Here is a 19318-nt window from a genome sequence, read left to right as displayed (position 1 = left end):
CAGTTGTAAGCCTCAGTGTTTCCTGGACTTGCCTGGTGTTTTCAGAACCTCTTGGTGTGTCATACACGGCTCCATCAGATGCTATCCAGACCAGAGTTTTCCTTCTATCCACATCTGGATCACCCTGAAAGGCTATTTCAAGTGCCCAAATGACAAATAAATTGTAGCTAATGACAGCAAAAATACCAGCTGCCAGTGATTTCTTTCAGAGCATTTTACACTTAAGGGTTTCAGTTCCCCGCACAGGTTAATGTGACAGTTGTCAGAATGAAAGGTGCTTCTTTATATTTTGGAAGTCTTTGGCCCAACTGCAATTGTTGGCTGGAATTTATATCTCACAATGAACTATTTGCTAGTTTATGTGTGTCATGGACTTACTCAAGACTTAAGTAACTTTTATTGTCTGAGTGAGTAAAAAGGCTTTACTCCCTACATTTCTAATTTTTGTGTAGCTTCTCCTAATGACAAAAGTGGTTCTAAAAAATGCTTTCTAGGTGGATTAAGCAGTATTTGTGGAATTTGCCAAAGCAGAAACATTTCTTTGCTGAAGACAATATCACTGTCTAATCAACCTACAGCTGCATTTGCATGTCAAGTTACACATGTTTGTGTTATTTCAGGTTATAGCACAGCAAGTTACAGAAGAGAATTTACAGGAAGGTCGCCTCTACCCTCCATTAGTCACTATTCAGGACGTGTCACTGAAAATTGCTGTGAGGGTAAGTCCTTTCAGCCTTTTGTGGCTTTTTGTCTTCCCACCAGCTCTATGTGGTTTGATTTTATTACCTAACACACCTTCACACAAGTTGGTTTATGTGAATTGATATTGGACATGCAGCAGTTTCAGAATTAAATATTAAATACAAAATATAAAGGCAATTAAATATAAAGGCAATCCAAATACAAGGAGAGCTGTGGATCTACAGCGAGTGTGTAAGTCTGTAGAGCACAGACTGCTGTCCACCAGTCATGCCAGCTGCACAGCTGAAGGGCTTTTGCCCCCTCATGGTTATCAGACCCAACTTTCGGTTTGTCCTCTGTGACCTTTTTTCCTAAAATTATTCTTTTCTCTCTTTGTCACCTTACTGTGAATAATTCCTCTTCATATGCTTTTGAAAGAATAACGAGAACCCTCATACATGAAACAGTTTCCATAGCTTCATTCATTCTGTATATTTAAGAAAAGAAAAAATCCTTCTCAAAGTTCATATCTTAGGCAAGTAGTAACTCTGCTCTGTAGATGTGAAAATGTTACTTAAATTCCTCAGGCAAAATCAAACTGGCTCTGTGTTTGGCAGAAACACGGTGATAGAAATTCCTCCTCTGTTTGTGCATGTTATAGAAAATACAAAAGAAGGAAAATGTTACCAAGTGATTCCTTCTGCCTGTTCTCTGTTGAAACTTAATTCCTGAAAATACTTATTCTGGCTCATAAAACCCAACCCAAGAGGCCTCTGCCTTTTCCAGGAGAGGAACACTATCAAAATATTTTGGAATACCAAGCATCGGGTATGAATTCAGACCTTATTCAACCACAATAATTATGTGCACAGACCTGAAGATATCCTTATATAAACACCCAAAGTGCTTCTCAATCAAATTGAGTTGGCATTCAGATTAATCCTAGAAAAGAAGTCTTAATAAGGCAACTTGGGGTCAGCTTCTCACCAAACTAGAACATTTATGTTTTAAAGAGAGCTAAGGAAAGCAGGAAGAAGAAGGTCTCCCTTTTATTCAAAGGAGGAGCATTAGAGTGTTTGCCAAATAGTTTCAAGCAGATCTTTTCACAGTGCTGCATAAAACCTGTCTGCCAGACTTCCTTTGTTTCACAGATGAATGTCCAGTCTGAAGATATTTGTTTCTCAAGTAGGTGATCTTCAGATGTGAGAGGCTACTTTGATGTGTTGAGAGAGCTCCAGCTTCTCTAAACTTAATTTTTATGCAGCTGTATTTGTGATGCATAATTGATTCACTTAGGTATGGTCTGGGTGAGGAAAGAGCAAGCAAATATTTGTATTTCCCCCAGTCATTCTGTGCACTGCATAGGACTATTTTTTCCCATGAGTTTACTTTTTTTGAAGTGTATGATCAAGCTATGGCAAATACTAAGCTTCTCTAATATGCAAAGAGCATGGAAGCTTTGAACAAATCGTGCTTTTCTTACAGTATTTGGGAAGATTGTAAACCAGGATAAAGTGATGAGAGAAAAGCAGAAATTGTATCTCAGTGCTTGGGGCTTGTAGAATATTTTATCCACCACTGCACAGTGAAAGCTAAGACAGTGCAGAGAGGAGCACTGTATTTGTAACAGTTTGAATATATAATCCTGTTCAAAAGTAGCCCAAGTCAGACCCATTGAAACACAAACATCATCCTGTTGTAGTCTCATTTGCAGAGTACTTACCTAGAACCAGTGAGAACATTGGTGACTGCCAGGACCAGAGAGGGTGAAGTCTCATCTTGATTTTGAACTAAGTTCTACTTTTAAATCCTGTTAAGTGCACTCAGGTCGTTTATCAGCACTAATTAGGATTTTAATGCATCTGTCCAGATCGCAGAAGAAGCCTACAGGAATAACACTGCCTCCACCTATCCTCAGCCCCAGGACCTCGAAGCCTTCATCCGCTCTCAGGTGTACAGTACTGACTACAACAGCTTTGTGGCTGACTCCTACACCTGGCCTGAAGAGGCCATGAAAGTGAAACTGTAAATATTTAATGAAGAACGAACAAATCAGCTGCAGTTAAAAAGCATTAAAATATTAAAGTTGTTTCTGCCTAGAAAGCCTAAGAATTGCTAATTTTTTAAGATGCAGAAAACTTTTTCTAATTCATAGTAGTTGGTTAGAAACTCAGATCAAGACATCATCAATTATACATCAGAAAATAAAAATTAATCTGAGAGATATATTTGTGTTTGGTTATTTTGATTGTTATTTTAATTGAGATATCCTACACTATGGTTTGACAGATTTGAAAAAAATGGTTATATCTTGAGTCAAGAGTTTTGTCAAAAACATCAATGGGAACTTGAGCAGATAAATGGGCACTTAAAAATACATTTGATATTTTATCCATTACAGTCACAGTATAATTTGCATAATTTGTGAACCTATTATTAAAAAAAAAACCAAAAAAAACCAAACTTTAAACAGCCATAAGGTTAGAATATTTTATTCCAGAGAAAATGCTTACTGGTCACTCTTGTGTGGTGTTATGAAATGAAAATTTTTGAGAAGAACCAAATCTGCTGAACCTTTTGCTCGCATCTAATCAGAACATTTTAACATTACTTACAATAACATTTAACATTAGCTAAGGTAATATCCTGTATAAGATCAAGGATTTAATTCTCCCACCAAGATAACCACTGTTCTGATCCATTGCAAATGTTTGGCCTAATTTCTTGAACTCCCCGTTCTTGACAAAAAGGGAGTATCAAAACAGACTTTAAGGAATTCTTAGTTGTTAAACAATTACCACTCCAAGAAAAATATACTATATTTTCTGGATGGTTTGGGGAAAAAAAGGTTACTTGAACATTTCTGTTTCTCTCTAATCTTTACAGGAGAGATTATCTCTAGAAAACCAAATACTGATTTTATTTGTCTAGCCCCTCAGCTCTGCCACAGCTGCAGATTACAGGTCCCAGATTCAGAAGGAGAGGTACTTTCTTCCTCACTGCCTAATGGGAACATGTCAACATTTCTGCCTCACCGTGCTTTTGGCAGAAGTTATGATCACACAAACAGTACACCTACCACAACCTACCACAGTGAAGGAAAAGACATTAATCATATTGTGAGCAACCAGAAACACACTGCATTTCAATGCCATCCTCTGCATTTCAATGTATTGCTATTGTGAGAAGGGTATTAAAACACTTCCTTGTATTTAATTTGAAATAAAGTAATATCTGTTATTTATGTTGTCATCAGCTAAGTGTGCTGAAACACAGTCTTTAAACAGCTGCTTTTGAGGGCCTGGGTGTTGGAGTCATGCAGCTCAGCAGTGAGTCTGCTTTTATTGCTTGGTACCCTTTTCACATGAAGGCACTCGGGCACAGAGTGGGAGGTGGTGGGCAGGTGGTCCTTCAAGAGGACTTTTCCGTAGTGTTCTTCAACTACATATTATATTGGTACATATTATATTTATACACATTCTGTTGTACATATTATATTTAAATATGATCATGCATTACAAACTGGGACACTCACCATCCACATCCACACTCAGCACACTTCCCTGCAGGAAAACGCTGCCTAATGAACCATTCCCAGCATTGCCTCTTACAAGCTGCTGGGAAATTCTCTCCATATCAACTTGACATAGAAAGGATTCTTCAAGTTATTTGTATTTTTATGAAATATTAAATATTAAAAAAATATATAGAGGCTTTTTCCTATTTTCTGTATTTTACATATATTTCTTTATGTAATGCAGGGGGGAAAACGAAACTTTGTCTCATCTGACCCATTTTCATTTCCAAGGTGTTTGGCCTAACAGTGTAAACATAAAATGCCATGAATTGAACAGATGAAAAATTGTTATTAACATAACCAGACAGACACCCTGCCTCAGGATATCCTTAACTGAAGAGACATGGATTTGATGGATGAACCACTCGGTGGGTAAGGATGGTTGGTTGCAAAGAGCTGCAGTCAATTTCTCGATGTCCAGGTGGAGACATTCCTCAGGGATTGGCATTAACATTGCTGTTGGTGACACGGACAGTGGGACCAGCTGCACCCCCAGCAGGTTTGCTGATGGCACCAAGCTACAAGGAGCAGCAGGAGGGAAGGGATGTTATCCAGAGGGACCTGGAGAGGTGGGTCTGTGCAAGCCTCACGGTGTTCAAGGCTGAGTGCAAGGTCCTGCCCCTGGGTTGGGGCGATCCCAAGCACAAACACAGACTGGGTGGAGAATGGATGGAGAGCAGCCCTGAGGAGAGGGACCTGGTACTGGCAGACACGAAGCTCAACATGAGCCAGTGATGTGCACTTGAAGCCAAGAAAGCCAACTGTATCCTAGGCTGCATCAAAAGCAGCATGACCAGCAAGCTGAGGGAGGTGATTCTCAGCCTCCACTCCACTTTTGTGAGACCCCAAACACACCATTGCATCCAGCTCTGGGACACAAATGTAAAAGGAAGACGGACTTGCTGGAGCAAGTCCAGAGGAGGGCCACAAAAAATAATCAGCGGGCTGGAGCATGTCTCGTATGACAATTGGCTGAGAGAATTCAAATTGTTCAGCCTGGAGAAGAGAAGGCTTTGGCATGACATTATAGCACCTGAAGGGTGTACCTGAAGGGAGCCTACAACAGAGCTGGAAAGGGACTTTTTTACAAGTACATGTAGTGACAAGACAGGGGGGAATGTTTTAAACTGAAGGAGAGTAGGTTCAGATGAGATGGGAAGAAATTCACACAGCACAGTACAGATGAGGAGAGAGAAGTGTATAATTCCTAACACACTGTAGAATATTTATCACCTTGCAAGTGCTTTGAGGCACAGCTCACAGAGACAAATGCCAGTTTTAGAATCTTAGAAAATCAGTGAACAGGTCTCAAAAATACATGGCAGTTGAGCACAAAAGATGAGATTAACTACTTGAACCATTCATCTCAGATGTTAAAGTTTCCTTTTTCACAGTAGCTTTAAGGCAAAATATTTCAGTGTTAGCAACACCTTTTGCTCTCCAGAATTAGAACTCTTCATAAACAGTTTCTCTCAGTTGTCTGAAAGTTTGCCTTCAACACCAAATAAAATCTGAAAAATGTGTCCACTTTGATGCTGTTTCAGGAATTCTAGAAACTGGCCAAGATCCATGTGATAGTCATTCCTCAGGCCATAATCACCATGTGCCTGAAACTGCAGGTCTTCAAAACTGTGAAAGAGACGAAGATTATCAATGCCTCCCTCTGTTTCTATATTCTCCACATGCTTGCATGAAATATGCTTCCAGTTGGGATATCTAATAACACGCCAGAACTCTTCACAGTTTTCTTGGAGTCCCTCCACGCAGATGACACCAGGTTTCCCAGTTAGGCAGAAGCCAGTCAGATTTAACTTCTTAGCACAGTCAAAAATCTTTTTCCTCAGTTCCTGCCTGTATATGTGATGGCTGTAGATCCACATGCGATGCAGTATTTCCTTAACCCTGACTTCTTTAGAAGCACACTCAGATGAGGCCTGACAGTTTTCCAAGAAGGGCAGGGTGTTGTCCTTCACCCACTGCACAGCCTCACATACACACAGATCTCCAGGATCCAGAGAGCTGATGTGAGACATGAGACGAGTATTGAGCTGCAACTGCTGCTGTCTGTGCAGAGCATCTGATCTGGCAAAAAGCTGAGGAGCCACCTGAGGGTACATATGAGGAAGGAGAACCTGCAATTCCACCTTTACCTTAAAAACAGAAGACATACAGACACAAAGAAAATTAATTCTGCAGCTACTGAAGACACTACTAGATTCTGCTTCCCTGTCAGAGACAGATTATGAGGAGATGTAATCAAGACTGCAGCATCCTACTGACTGGAACTATATCCACTTCCCTTTTGTCCCAATAACCCATTCTTTTGTCTGTTCCTTTTCTCGTGTTGCACCAGGCTGCCACTTTCACAACACTTCCCATGTTATCCAGGCAGCTTTTGTGCTGTTCACAGAACTAATGTTAGGGCTTGGGAGAAGGTACACAGTTCCTCTCGAGGGATATTTCTACAGCAATGAGCTGTTGGAGTCAAGGGCTTTTGATAATCTCATCCCTTACCAAATGCACATGACTAATAAACTCAGCTCAGCTGCTGGAAAAAAAGGCCAAGAGTTACATGGAATGGTGTATGTGATTGTACTACTCTATACAGAGACACATGGCAGCAGTGCTGGAAATAACTTGCCCTTTAAGATTGCTCCCAACCCAAAGCACTCTGTGATTCTGTGTGGTACCATTATTTTAAGCAAGTATTCACTATAAAGAGGAATCAGGATTATAGAGAATGAGAAGATTTATGTACGTCTCAGGTCAGAGAGACCTCAAGTTTATCTTAGCTGATCTCTTATGAACATTGGGCTGCTGAATTTCTCTTGATTATTCCTACAGTGCCTTCAAACAGAGCACCACAGTTCTTTGGCAGCTGAACCCTGCCTCTAGTCCAAGAGCAGGAAAGGATTTATGTGTCCTCAGTGCTTCAAGCTCCTGTAGACTATTAGGGGGTACTCACTACAGTGCACAATCATATGATAGTCCTGTAGAGAGAAGTGAATCATGAAATGACTAATTAATTATCTTTCTAAGTTCCTTGACAATCTGCTATGGAAAAAACACACTACTCCTACACAAGCCCTCCCTACATGGTTCATAAAACTTCTCTCTGTAGGTTGGTGCAAGGGTGCATTTTAGAAAGATACCTGTTTGTACCTAAAGTTTTGAAAAAAATCATGAGGCCATCTCATTACCAAGTAAATTGTTCTAATGTTTGATTACCTTCTTTCCATGGAAAATGGTTCTTAGGCTGAGTTTGTCTGGTCTCTGTTCTAGTCACTGCATTAGTCGGCATTCAGACCTGTGTTCTCTGTGCAAGTATTTACAACAATTAATTCAGTCCCTTTCTTCAATCAATTAAATTGTTGTAACTCCTTACACTGAGCATTTGGTTTCTCTGCTTATAGGGTGGTTTTGTTTTTGTGTTCTTGTGACTCCTCATAATTGCAGCCTGCCATTTGGGGCTATTTTTACATTATTATATTTCTAACACAGATGTTTAGCAGCAGCCGGGATTTTCTGTTACTCTAGACTTCTCAAAGAGCAAACAGAAATGCGGTGGGTTTTTTTACCCCTTTTTTCCGGGCAGCCTTTTCAAGTGTGTCCAGCAGAAGAAAAGACAGCACCACCCATGAACGGCTCTCCTTGGCAGCTCTCACCTTGGCCTCCCCGACATCGAGAGCGATGCGATATTCCAGCTGCGGGGGCAGGGCTGCCTCAGCATTCCTCAGGTAGCGCTGGATGCTGGGCACGGCATCCGCATCCAGACTGAATTCTCCTCTTTTGGGAAACATCGAGAGGAGCATTTCCACTTCCAGCAGTTGGAGCTCCAGGCATTCTCTCACCGTGACAGCCATTGCACCGCCCCGCACGCACGCCTGGAACAGGAGGGCTGCAGTCAAACCCCGCGGTTTATTTAGCACACGGCGCGGTTCTGCCCGCCAAGGCAGCCCCGCGATTCTGTAAGGGCAGAACTGGGTTAAACACAGACTCAGCAACCGGGCCCTCGCAGCCCGCTCCGGGCAGGGGGGTCGGCAGGAGCCTTACGGGCCCTGCCGGGCTCAGGGATGGAGAAGAGCACGGGATGTAACCCCGCGTTGATGTGAGATACATTATTTATGTTTGTTATTTACCGGCACATACAGCCGGTGTTGGCCGCGTGTCGTGGCTCACCCCCAGCCGGCAGCCCAGCCCCGCACGGCCGCCTCCGCCCCCCGCGGGATCGGGGAGGATCGGAAGGGTAAAAGGCAGAAATTCCACTGGTTGAGATAAAGACAGTACCATAGGGAAAGCAAGAGCCGCGCACACAAGCAAAGCAAGGAATGAATTCCCTGCTTCCCATGGGCGGGCGGTGCTCAGCCATCCCCAGGAGAGCAGGGCCCCATCGCACCTCACGCTGACTCGGGAACACAAACGCCATCGCTGCAAACGCTTCCCCTTCCTCCTTCTTCCCCTGCCTTATATCCCGAGCATGATGTTCCATGGTCTGGAATGTCCCTTCGGTCAGTTTGGGGACACCTGTCCGGGCTGTGTCTCCTCCCAAGCTCCCCCAGCCTCTCCACCAGCTTGGCAGCACAAAATTCAGGAAAGGCCTTGGCTCTGTGTAAGCCCTGACCAGCAATAACAAAAACACCTCCACATCATCATCATCATCATCATCACTGTGTTCAGTGATGACAAATCCAAAACCAGTCCCGTACCAGCCACTGTGAAGAAAATTAACCCGGTCCCAGCCGAAAGCAGCGCACTGGGGGGCGGGGCAATTTTTTAATCCGAGCGTGCTGTCAGTGAAGCTGTGCGAGCCTGGCTGTCACAGCGAGCCCAGCCCAGCCCACCCGGGCGCTCCCGCCGCCGCCATTCCCGGCCGCTCCCCGGGCCGCTCGCGGGGTGGGCGGGGCGGCGCCTGCGCGGCCGCGGCTCCGAGCGGGGGCGTGGCCCGAGTGCCACGCGGCGGGCTCTGCCCCGCCCACTCGCCAGCCATTGGTCGGTCCCGCCGCGAGTGGGCGGGGCCGCGCCGGCTCCGTGCGGGGCGCGCGGCGGCGGCTCCGGCGGGATCGCGCCCCACCCGTCCCATCCATACTATCCCACCCATCCCATCCCACCCATCCCATCCCACCCGTCCCATCTCACCCATCCCGTTCCACCCGTCCCGTCCCAGCCTGTGAGTCCGCGCGCCATCGCCGGCGGTCCCGAGGGAAGCAGCCGTGCAGGGGGCGCGTGTCCGGCCGGCCCCGCCCGCCCGGCCTGGTGTCCGGGTGCCGGTGCGCACGGCGCCGCCGCCCGGGGCAGCATCCCGGGAACACCGCTGGGGCTGCCCCGCGAGCGCCTGGGGAGGCGGGACACGCTGCCTTGGGCTCGAGAATCAGTGCACGGAGCCGCGGCCGGGCGCTCTGGGCGGCTGATGTCACGGTGAGAAACGGGAAGCTCCGCTGCGGGAACTTGTTCGGATCCCGGGATCCAGACTGGGAATCGCGGCTCTCCTCGCCTCGTCCCTGCGTGATCTGCTTGTGTCTGATTATCCGGTGCTCTCCAGGCAGTGTCGAGATTCCTTCCGTGGTGCTGGTGCCCGCTGCGCTCCCGCCAGGGATTGATGGCAGCGCCCTGGGGCTCCGCAGCCTCCGGAGCGTGAGACTGACCGCTCCCAGCGACACAGAGTGTCCCCTCTCACTTCCACCCCTGTCCCTTCCTCCCCTAGAGATGGATTCCGAAGCCCTCAGGAAGTACTCGGCCCTGCACGCCAAGCCGGCCGGGCTGACCCTGCACTACGGCACCGCCGGGTTCCGCAGCGGGGCCGAGCAGCTGGACCACGTCGTGTTCCGCATGGGCCTCCTGGCCGTGCTCCGCTCCAAAGCCGTGACAGCCACCATCGGCATCATGGTTACAGCGTCTCACAACCCCGAAGTAAGGACTGCCCTCTCCTCGAACAGGCCGCCAGTTCGGGGGAATGATGCGCAGTGCTTTGGTAGAAGGGTGGAAAGATGTGATCGGTTTGTTGGAATTAAAGCTCCTCATAGCGCTGAGACCAGAGCCTGAAGACACTTGGAGCTGTTTAAAGCATTCAGCCTGCTCCCTGTAAATGCGGCCTCTGGTCTAGCTGGGGTTATTTTTCCCCTCTACACAGAAGTGGGATTTTTTCCTCTTGTGGAAATGGTGTAACACAGGAAACGCTTCATGTTGCAATGTAACTTTCTAGTGTTGGGAAGCTAGGAGTAACATTGAGGAGAGAAGAACCTTTGAGTAAAATCTGTAAGTTTTAAAAATAACATGCAAATGCAGCGATTACAAATCAGGCATTTAGACTATTGCTGCTGTGGAGCACTGAAGGTTTTTAGAATCTCCTCCTATGTAATTTTAATGTCGAATGAATTTCATACCAAAATTATAAGGGAGAAAGAGTTGGTTGCTCAATATGCTTGTTATAGTGCTTCTTTGGGGGCTTGTTAGAGGTTTAAATAAACAGCTAAGCTATTGCATCCCAGAAGTTCTCCACTTTTAAAGAAGCAATGTGAGTGAACCATGTTTTGTCTGTCTTCAAAGAGGTTTCATTAGTTCCCCACTTTTAGACTAACTGCTTTTTGTTCTTTTGTTTTTCTACTAAGGAAGACAATGGTGTAAAGCTGGTTGATCCTCTTGGAGAAATGCTGCACCCTTCCTGGGAAGAGTATGCCACACAACTAGCTAATGCAGAGGAGCAAGAATTACAGAAGGTGATAACTGAGATCTGCCAAAAAGCAGCAGTGAACCTGAACAAAGATGCCTCGGTTTTTATTGGTAGAGACACCAGGTAATGACAAGAGGCTGTAGATATATCCTGCTCCTATGGAAGTACCAGTGCTGTCTTCAGGGGAATTGTGTGGGTACTGTGTGGTGTCCAGCTGTGTCCAGCACTTTACATATGTTTGCAATCCCTGGGGATGTTGGCTTTCAAACTTTATTGGGAATTGCCTACAGCAGAGAAAGGTTTAGATTTCTTCACAGTGAGTCTAAATCTTGTGGCAGGAAGCTTGCAGAGTCTTCCCCACGTGCTTCCTTCCCATAGAGTCCGTAGGTAAATGCCTTTGCCAGGGTTATCAGATGTGTTTGTTGTTTTCCAGGCCAAGCAGTGAGAAGCTGTCCCAGTCAGTTATAGATGGTATCCAGGTTCTGGGTGGTCAGTACCATGGTAGGTTACACTTGTGCAATTCTAATCTCATTCCAAGTATTTTTATGTAAATGTGACTCCTTGATGCAGCCCTAAGGCAACAGCCCAGACACGTTTCCTTCCTTGCTTGTAACAGTTTTATTTGAGGGAGGTTGTATGGCTTTAATGCCAGGCAGGGCAGGGCTATGTTTTCATTAGACAACTTGAAAAATTCCCTAAGTTTCCTGTAGTGTATTTGTCTGTTTACTGTAAAACTTTCAAGCAACAATTAATTTGCAATTCTATTCTGAATATTGTTCCTTTAATTTCACACTAGATTATGGTCTGGTGACGACACCACAGCTCCACTACATGGTCTGCTGTCAAAACACCCAAGGGCAGTATGGGAAAGCAACACTGGAAGGTTATTATGAAAAACTCTCCAAAGCTTTTATGGAACTGATAAAAGAGGTGAATAGTAGGTGTTGTCTTCATGCAAATGTACAAAATTAATCTCTTCTGTTTGTCAGCCTGTTTGGGGCTGAAGTTTCTAATTCAGCATGCTCTAGGTGTGGTTTCTCTAGAATAACAGTTCACTTTGCCCCTTCTTCCCTTGCACTAAGTCTCACTGCTCTGGAGAGCTTCAGAGGCACCTGAAAATTGACTGTGCCAATGGAGTAGGAGCCCTGAAACTGTCAGAAATGAAGCCCTACTTTCCACAAGAGGTGCTAATGCACATATATAATGATGGAACCAAAGCGAAACTCAATCACTTATGTGGTGCAGATTTTGTGAAAGTTCACCAGAAGCCACCTGGAGGTAAGTAGTCAGTAATTTTATGTTGCTTTACCTCCTCTGCAGGGTCTGGCAAGGGTCCACATCCTTGGGTAAGTGGAGCTCCCTTGTTTCTTACTAAGTGACTGTATGAATGGTTCTCCTTGTGCAATGGAAAGAGGGAATAGCCAGGCCAGGTTTGGCACACCTCTGTGTTAGTCTGAACTGCTTGGGGGAACACAGCACCTCTCTGGCTGAAATATGTTTGACAGTCTCTTCTGAATGTTAAGTTGGCAGAGTCCAAAGATCAGTCAGGACTGGCTTGGTGTTATTTGTTTTACTCCCCTTTGTGTTATGAGGAAACACTTTTCCGGGTTCCTGCAGAAGGGCTGGGTTAATTAACAGCTCGGTGCCAGCAGGCTGACTCACTGACATAAACCAGTGAGGGAAAGATTTCAGTCCATTTCCTGAGAATTGTATAAAGCAAAGCCCTGAACTGGGAGAGCAGGCTGGTTTGGATATGAGATTATTAGGGGCTAAACTGAGTTCTCCATTGGACAGCTGTCCTCTCGCTGCAGCTGCTGGCCAAATCTGAACACCAAGATACACCCTTCTCATGCTAGTTGTGTACTGGAGAAATGCAGTGCTGGGAGCAGCACAGTGGCAGGACCTGCTGGGGATGGATGCTTGTGCCTCCTCTCTGGGTCCTGGCTTTAACTGTGCCTGAGGGGAGTCATTTGTATGCAGACCTGTGCTTTGAAAAGAAAATGTGTTTTCCTAATCACTCACTGAAATAAATTACCTGGTTTTGTTTCTTTTCTTTAACTTGTCTTTAACTTGCATTTGTAACTCTGTGCACTAGGGCTGGACATAAAGCCCAATGAGAGATGCTGCTCATTTGATGGGGATGCAGATAGAATTGTTTATTATTATAAGGACTCAGCTGGCAATTTTCACCTGATCGATGGAGATAAAATAGCAACTTTAATTAGTATCTTCCTAAAAGAACTTCTTGCCAAGGTAACTCTAACATATGAAATGAATGCTGGCATTTTCATTTGTAAAGCATAAAATAGTCTAAGGAAGCTGTGTTGCTTGGTATGTGGTCACTCTACATCCACCTAAAGTGAACCAGCTTTAAAAAGAGGTCGGTCCTGTACCTCACTGCTGTGGCCAAAAAGGGGTTTGGAAAGTCTAAGCTTGAAAAGCTGCTTCAGCCAAACCCAAGAAAAGTCAATATGGGATGTGCAAATACTTGAACAGAATTCATGTTGTTTTAAACCTACAGAAGTTCTCAGTGAGCTGGTGCCTCCCTCTAGTACCCAGGAGTTTTAATTGTACATTTAAAAGTTCTGATTATCTTTCCATTTATCCATTTTGTTTGGCTGTGTGCCTATTGGACAGTAAAAGTTGGTTTATTGGTTTGCTCAGGTGAAACAGAACTTCAGGATGGCAGTGGTGCAAACAGCATATGCCAATGGGAACTCGACGCGCTACCTCCAGGAAACACTGAAGGTATTCTCCGTGTTTTTTCTAGGTAGTTTATATTTTTTTGTTTTAAAAGTAAATGTTACTGTAATATGATTGCTAGGAAAATTAAAATCAAGCAAAAATAAATTACTCTTTCAAAACTCCAGTAGTGGCTAAATTCTTGGTGGCAAAGGAGATGCAAGAGAGCAGAGCTTAAAAAGTTCTATTTGGCTTTTATTAATTTAAAAAATGTTTAGTTAAATCTCTTGGTACTTAAACAAATGGAGGACTTTATAGCTTTGCAGCTGAGTCAGTGAAGGCTCCTTGATGCTTTGACTCTGATTCATTTGCTGCAGCAAGCTAAATGTTCAGGAATTGAGAGAAGGTATTATTTCCGTTTGTATGTGAATTTAGTGTTCCCTGAAGCTATAAACTAAATTGGATTTTTCTAGGTTTGGCGATTATTTCTTTAATTAGCCTTTATTCCTAAAAGGCATAAATTAAATATTTTTTGATTGAGTCTGCAGAAATAGTGTGGAGCATTTTAGCTCTGGCCTCAGTGGCCATGAAACTCGGGTTAGTTTGTCACAGTCCTTGCAGGCTGGTGCTCAGTTCCAGCCTGCTGAGGAGAGTCTGTAACCTTGCTGTCATTCTCTGCACACCCTCGGCCTGCAGGTACCCGTGCACTGCGTCAAAACAGGAGTGAAACACTTGCACCACAAGGCCCAGGAGTTTGATGTGGGTGTTTATTTTGAGGCAAACGGACATGGCACAGTAAGTATGAGCAGGTAATCCATATGATCAGCCATTATGAACAAAATTTTAGTTAAATTACCTGGAGAAGGAGGTCTTTTCACTCTCTGCTTAGTTTTATAAACAAGACTCTCCTTGTTTAAAAATAGACTTTACTCCTGGCGTTGCCACTAGCTCCTCTATGCTTTATGGGGGGATGGGAATTCATGGTAGCAAACATTAATGACGGCTGTTTGGGCTTAGATGGTAATAGTTTTGTCCTCACTATTGCATATATCGTGGTTTCATCTTGACAAGCTCTTATCTTTTTCTTCTAGGTACTGTTTAGTAAAGCTGCTGAAACTAAGATACGACAGCTGGTAAAAGAGGAGAAAGATGATGAAAAAAGAGAAGCAGCAAAGATGCTTGAAAACATGATTGACCTGATTAATCAGGTAAAAAGAGAGAGTACTGAAGCACGGTGTTGGCAGGGTTAGCCAGTTTGTGAGCTCCTGTCAGGCTGCTGCTGGGGACTGCTGGAAGCTTCCTGATGAAGTCCTGCTGTCCTGGCTGTGCTCTCTGCTGCAGTGTTTCTCCCTCCCTGTTGGCAGACTGTAGGCGATGCTGTGTCGGACATGCTGCTCATTGAAGCCATCCTGGCTCTGAAGGGTCTGACCGTGCAGCAGTGGGACGCCCTCTACACCGACCTTCCCAATCGGCTGCTCAAGGTCCAGGTGAGTTACCAGCCACGCTGGCTCCGGCCACAGCAGCCTCTGGGGGCCCTGCTCACAGCATCTTTTGCCTGCACACATTTTGATAAGCTTTACTTTAAAGCTGAAACAGACTGTGAAAGGGCAGAAATAGGCCAAAGAAGCTGGGGGAAAACCCAGAGGAGGGACAAGAATTTCACTTGAACTAAAATAGAAATATGACTTTAAAAAAGATGACGAAATAGCCAACTATGTTAAATGGAAAAACCTGACCAAAACTCTTCAAATTTTAACTGAAGAAGAAATTCCTACTTTCAAATTAGAAAAATCTTGGGTTTTTTTAGGCCTCTGCGTGCTGGACAGCTGGATTTTTCTTGCTGTGCCAGTTTGTATAACTTGAATGTTCAAGCTCTTGCTTCTGTATCCTTTCCAACATTGACAAAGAGTTTGAGCAGAAGGTGCCATGTGGCAGCATTCTGTTAGACACAGTAAGGAAGCTCTGGGCTCTATTTGAACTGGAGGAAACCACTTAAGTTTCTGATCTACTGGGAGGAGCTGTAGCTTCACTTCAAGCTGACCAAGAAGTCATGTTCAGAACTGACCCTTTTTTAAACTGAGCAGCTGCCACCTCTCAAGACTTGCTGCAGGGGTCCTGGGGCCCCCAAGTGTTTGAGTAGCCCTTTATTAGCTCCCAAACTGAACTCCTCTCCAGGAAGCACCACATAGCCAGCCCTGCATTTCTGTCTTAGCCTGTTTCTGATGCCACAGGTCGCAGACAGGCGCGTTATTGACACAACGGATGCGGAAAGGAGAGCACTGACGCCCCCGGGGCTGCAGGAGAAAATTGATGCCCTTGTAAAGAAGTACAGACTGTCCCGGGCGTTTGTCCGTCCATCAGGAACAGAGGACGTCGTCAGAATCTATGCTGAAGCAGACACACAGGTCAGAGCTTGACTCAGTTACGGGCTTGTTCACATTAAACAATCTTCTGCCTAGCAGGGGGTGATGAAGGAAGTCTGCTTCCATACTTGTCATTTAATCACACTTAACAAATGCTAAATTTGGAAAAAAGACTGTGGTCACAAAAAGTCACTTTGGATTTTCTTTTATTTAGAAAAGTAATGTTTAATGTTCTCAATGTTTATCTTCAAAAAGAAAATATAAATGTTTATAAAGGCAGATTTAACACCAGATGATTTTGAAAAGACAACCAACCTTCTGAGAGCCCAGGGTTAAGAAGAAAGTTACCAAAGCATCCTTAACTACACAATTTCATAAGAGGCAAAATAGAAAAAAAATTCTGGCTGCTGTTAAGTTAGTCCAGATCTGAACTAAAGGTGACAGCAAAAGCAGTGGTCTTGCTCTCCCCACTTCACATGCTCCTACCTGCTTCTCTGCCAGCATGATGGCAGTGGCTGGTGGAGCAATATAGGGAACACAGCATTTCCAGGAAAATGCTTGCCTTACTATCATGTATTTGCTCTATTCTTCCGATGCTGACAGCAGCATAACTAACTTTTCCAACATTCCACAGGAGAATGCAGATGCACTCGCCCATGAAGTCAGCCTGGCTGTTTTCCACCTCGCTGGTGGAAAAGGAGCACCACCCCAGCCTATATAATGAATGGCAGTTAAAGCACACAGCTTCCCTTAATATCACTTTTTTTACCATGTGCTGCTGTGCACAGAGCCAACCCTTCCTGGGAGTAGCAAGGATTGATCAGAAGTGAGTGGAATATCACTCTGCTTATTCTTAACCTCCTTTAGCAACTTACCTCTTAATGAGATGCTCTTGCTGTTGAATGTTCCCCTCCCCCAGTTTGTCTAACTTCTTGACAAGCCATGGCCATGTCTAGAAGGAATTCTGCCCCTCCCTGCCCCAGCTTAGTGCATTGTCACATTGTGCCTGAAATCCAGCACCCACACCCTCAGAGCACTGGCCATGGCTGCATGACCAGAGCTCTGCTGTGACTGTGCTCACAGTGGCTGCTGCAGGATCATCATCCCCACCTTCCCTCCAGTAGCCCAATCATCTGTGGGCAAACAGTGTAAGACAGAGGCTGTCACTCGTCTTCAGATTCAGTTCACCTCATTTTGAGGGGGAAACAATATAATGAAAAAGAATATTTGCAAATAATAATCTATTATTGCAATATTATCTTCATTAGATACTTTATGACATGATTTGCAGTAATAGTGTTTATAGTCACACTTGAGAGGGAAGGGACAGAGACAAGTTTGTCTTCTGTGGCCTTAACTGCTCGCCAGCACCATGAAGGGGCTGGGCCAACAGGATGCAATGTTTGAAACACACCAGTATCCTCCTTGGCATACTTTGGTTCAGGGTGTCTACCTCTGACAAACGGTTCATTGTAGTCCTGTTTCAACTCCTGCCATAATAGCATTTTACAGGTTATTAAATAAGCACAAGTTCCAATAGATGTTAAAAAAACCAGACAAAAATAAACTGGAAACAAATTGAAAAAATGTGCACCTTGTATTTTTTTTTGTTTTTTTTTAAAGACAGAACTCAAGACAACAAAACATTTACTGTAAATAGTAGGCACCATAATCAATATGAGCCACCAATATTTAAACTTGATTCAGGCCACATCCAGAACTTATCATATTTACAAATATTTAACTTAAATACAACATTAAATATTTCATTACATACAAAATAAGAAAAGAATACTATACAACTGGGAAAGATACAGTATTTCATTTAGATAGTTACACTACATATAGGCTGAGTAGTACCAGTTTGGTTCATGATTTTATGACGCCTTCAAGAAAATCCTTCTCGACCATTTCTTCTATCTTCTGTCTTGCTTTGCTGGAGAAGGTCTTGAGGTTCTCCATTTTTATGTCCTTACTCGGAAAACAGTTGGGGTAAAGGACAGGGCTCCCTGAGTGTCCAACACATCTGCTTGTGACTTTGCTGTTAAAAACTTGGCTGAGTACATTGAAGAAAGGCAAGAGCTGCTCAATGCTGCGAACGGTGTAGATGGTTAAAAGCAAGTGACCTGGTTCCCAGCTTAGTGTTTTCCCTGAGCCATCCTCCTCTGGGTTTTTCTGTGAACACAAGAGATGTGGGAAATAATGCAGGACAAAACAGGAGAAGCACAGGTGAAAAGGAAAGACTAACGTATAATATAGTGCTTTTTTAAAGTCCAAAACTATTTGTCCTATCTACAAAACACACCAATGCTGAAGTGGAGCTTCCAAAGCAGATCCTCTGCTCCCCCTCACCATGCCCTGCAGAGGCAGTGGTTCGGAGTGTACAGGTGGCAGTCAGCTGGTCCTCATGGAAGAGTCACAGTGAGCCTTGAAGCCCAACACCCCAGGGCTGTCCCAAAGCAAGGCAGCCCGCACCACGCAGCCCTGTGGAGCTGCTCCCAGGCAGCATCCAGTGGGCAACACAAATGGCCCAAGCTGGTGACAGCTGGAAGTTGTGAGCTACTTCAGCTGCTTTCCAAAGCAGGCTGCTCTCTGGTGACACACACTCACTTCACCAGCTGATACTGCCAGCATCAGTGATGATAAACCCCAGAGGAGGTTAAAATAGATATAAAGCATTTTCACTTTGCAGCTTGAGATCAGAGTTTTTGAGAAGGGCAAAAAGCAGTGGTATTATTAGTATCACAAATAACACACACAGACATTCTGAGAAACACTTGAAGTTGTTCTCAAAGCAAAATGGCTCAGTTACTCATTGTGTATTCTCAGAAGAACTCAGTTATTATGTTCCTTCCATTTCATGGGGGGAATGTCAAAGGAAAGAATTTCGGGAACCCCACAAGCGAAGGCAGCAGTCACACACCAGATGCCCACCAGCAGCAGCACACTGCTGTAACCCTGCTTAGGACTGCCTTAAATATCTGCATACTGAAGTACCTGAGCACCAACATCCAGGTTCTTATACAGTTCTTCCCTATTTCCTTTATCTCTGAGTCAAAAACCATACTCAAATCTAGACACTAAGGTACTATCACCACTAGAAGCACCTTGTTTGTACTGTTACTGACAAACCAGTACAGAGAGCTTCTACCATGAAGTAGAATTCCAGCAGTACTGGATTATATTCTGCAAAGAAGAAGAAAAGAAGCACAAAAGGCCTCATCAAGAGGATCCACCTGTGGATCCACTCCTGTCCCACTGCCCTGGTAGCACCTGTGGCTGAGGCAGGGGGTCCACTTGGTAATGAAAGAAGAATGAAGGGGAAAGGACATCAGTGGGAGCAGAGTA

The 19318-nt window shown here is 44.5% G+C and overlaps 4 protein-coding genes across 9 annotated transcripts in view; 2 read left to right on the top strand and 2 right to left on the bottom strand.

Annotated features, from left to right (window-relative positions):
• The window catches only part of ME1 (malic enzyme 1), a 155214-nt gene extending 151401 nt beyond the window's left edge, over positions 1–3813 (top strand). The window contains exons 13-14 of the mRNA XM_084202238.1: positions 621–719; positions 2552–3813. Of these exons, the coding sequence (XP_084058364.1) occupies positions 621–719; positions 2552–2710 (258 nt within the window). The 3' untranslated portion in view covers positions 2711–3813. The remainder of the gene's footprint in view (positions 1–620; positions 720–2551) is intronic.
• A 1736-nt stretch (positions 3814–5549) lies between these two features.
• Positions 5550–9095, bottom strand: RWDD2A (RWD domain containing 2A). 2 transcript variants are annotated; one of them, XM_084202554.1, is made up of 3 exons: positions 8965–9095; positions 7924–8142; positions 5550–6408 (listed from the first exon to the last, which is right to left on the bottom strand). In XM_084202554.1, exons 2-3 carry the CDS (start codon positions 8119–8121, stop codon positions 5731–5733), a joined length of 876 nt encoding a protein of 291 aa, XP_084058680.1. In that variant the 5' UTR covers positions 8122–8142; positions 8965–9095; the 3' UTR covers positions 5550–5730. The 2 variants fall into 2 exon arrangements, with proteins under 2 accessions (XP_084058680.1, XP_084058679.1); XM_084202553.1 differs by lacking the exon at positions 8965–9095 and adding an exon at positions 8398–8531 and having other exon boundaries at positions 7924–8224.
• A 342-nt stretch (positions 9096–9437) lies between these two features.
• On the top strand, positions 9438–16739 carry PGM3 (phosphoglucomutase 3). The gene is made up of 13 exons (XM_084203078.1): positions 9438–9673; positions 9960–10165; positions 10864–11048; positions 11359–11426; positions 11722–11855; positions 12008–12203; positions 13021–13178; positions 13590–13673; positions 14304–14402; positions 14699–14815; positions 14972–15094; positions 15839–16012; positions 16605–16739. The coding sequence occupies exons 2-13, from the start codon at positions 9962–9964 to the stop codon at positions 16689–16691; spliced, it is 1629 nt and encodes a 542-aa protein (XP_084059204.1). The 5' UTR covers positions 9438–9673; positions 9960–9961; the 3' UTR covers positions 16692–16739.
• Positions 16740–17839: 1100 nt separating this feature from the next.
• DOP1A (DOP1 leucine zipper like protein A) overlaps positions 17840–19318 on the bottom strand; it is a gene marked incomplete at its 3' end in the record, with an annotated part of 59702 nt that continues 58223 nt past the window's right edge. For all 5 annotated transcript variants that reach the window (XM_084203070.1, XM_084203073.1, XM_084203072.1 and 2 more), the window contains one exon: positions 17840–18145. In XM_084203070.1, the coding sequence (XP_084059196.1) occupies positions 17840–18145 (306 nt within the window). The remainder of the gene's footprint in view (positions 18146–19318) is intronic.

This window comes from Fringilla coelebs, assembly GCF_963513975.1.
Source record: "Fringilla coelebs genome assembly, chromosome: 3".
Classification (NCBI taxonomy): Eukaryota; Metazoa; Chordata; class Aves; order Passeriformes; family Fringillidae; genus Fringilla; species Fringilla coelebs.
Note: the sequence above shows the minus strand (reverse complement) of the source record. Positions and strands in the feature narration are given on the sequence as shown.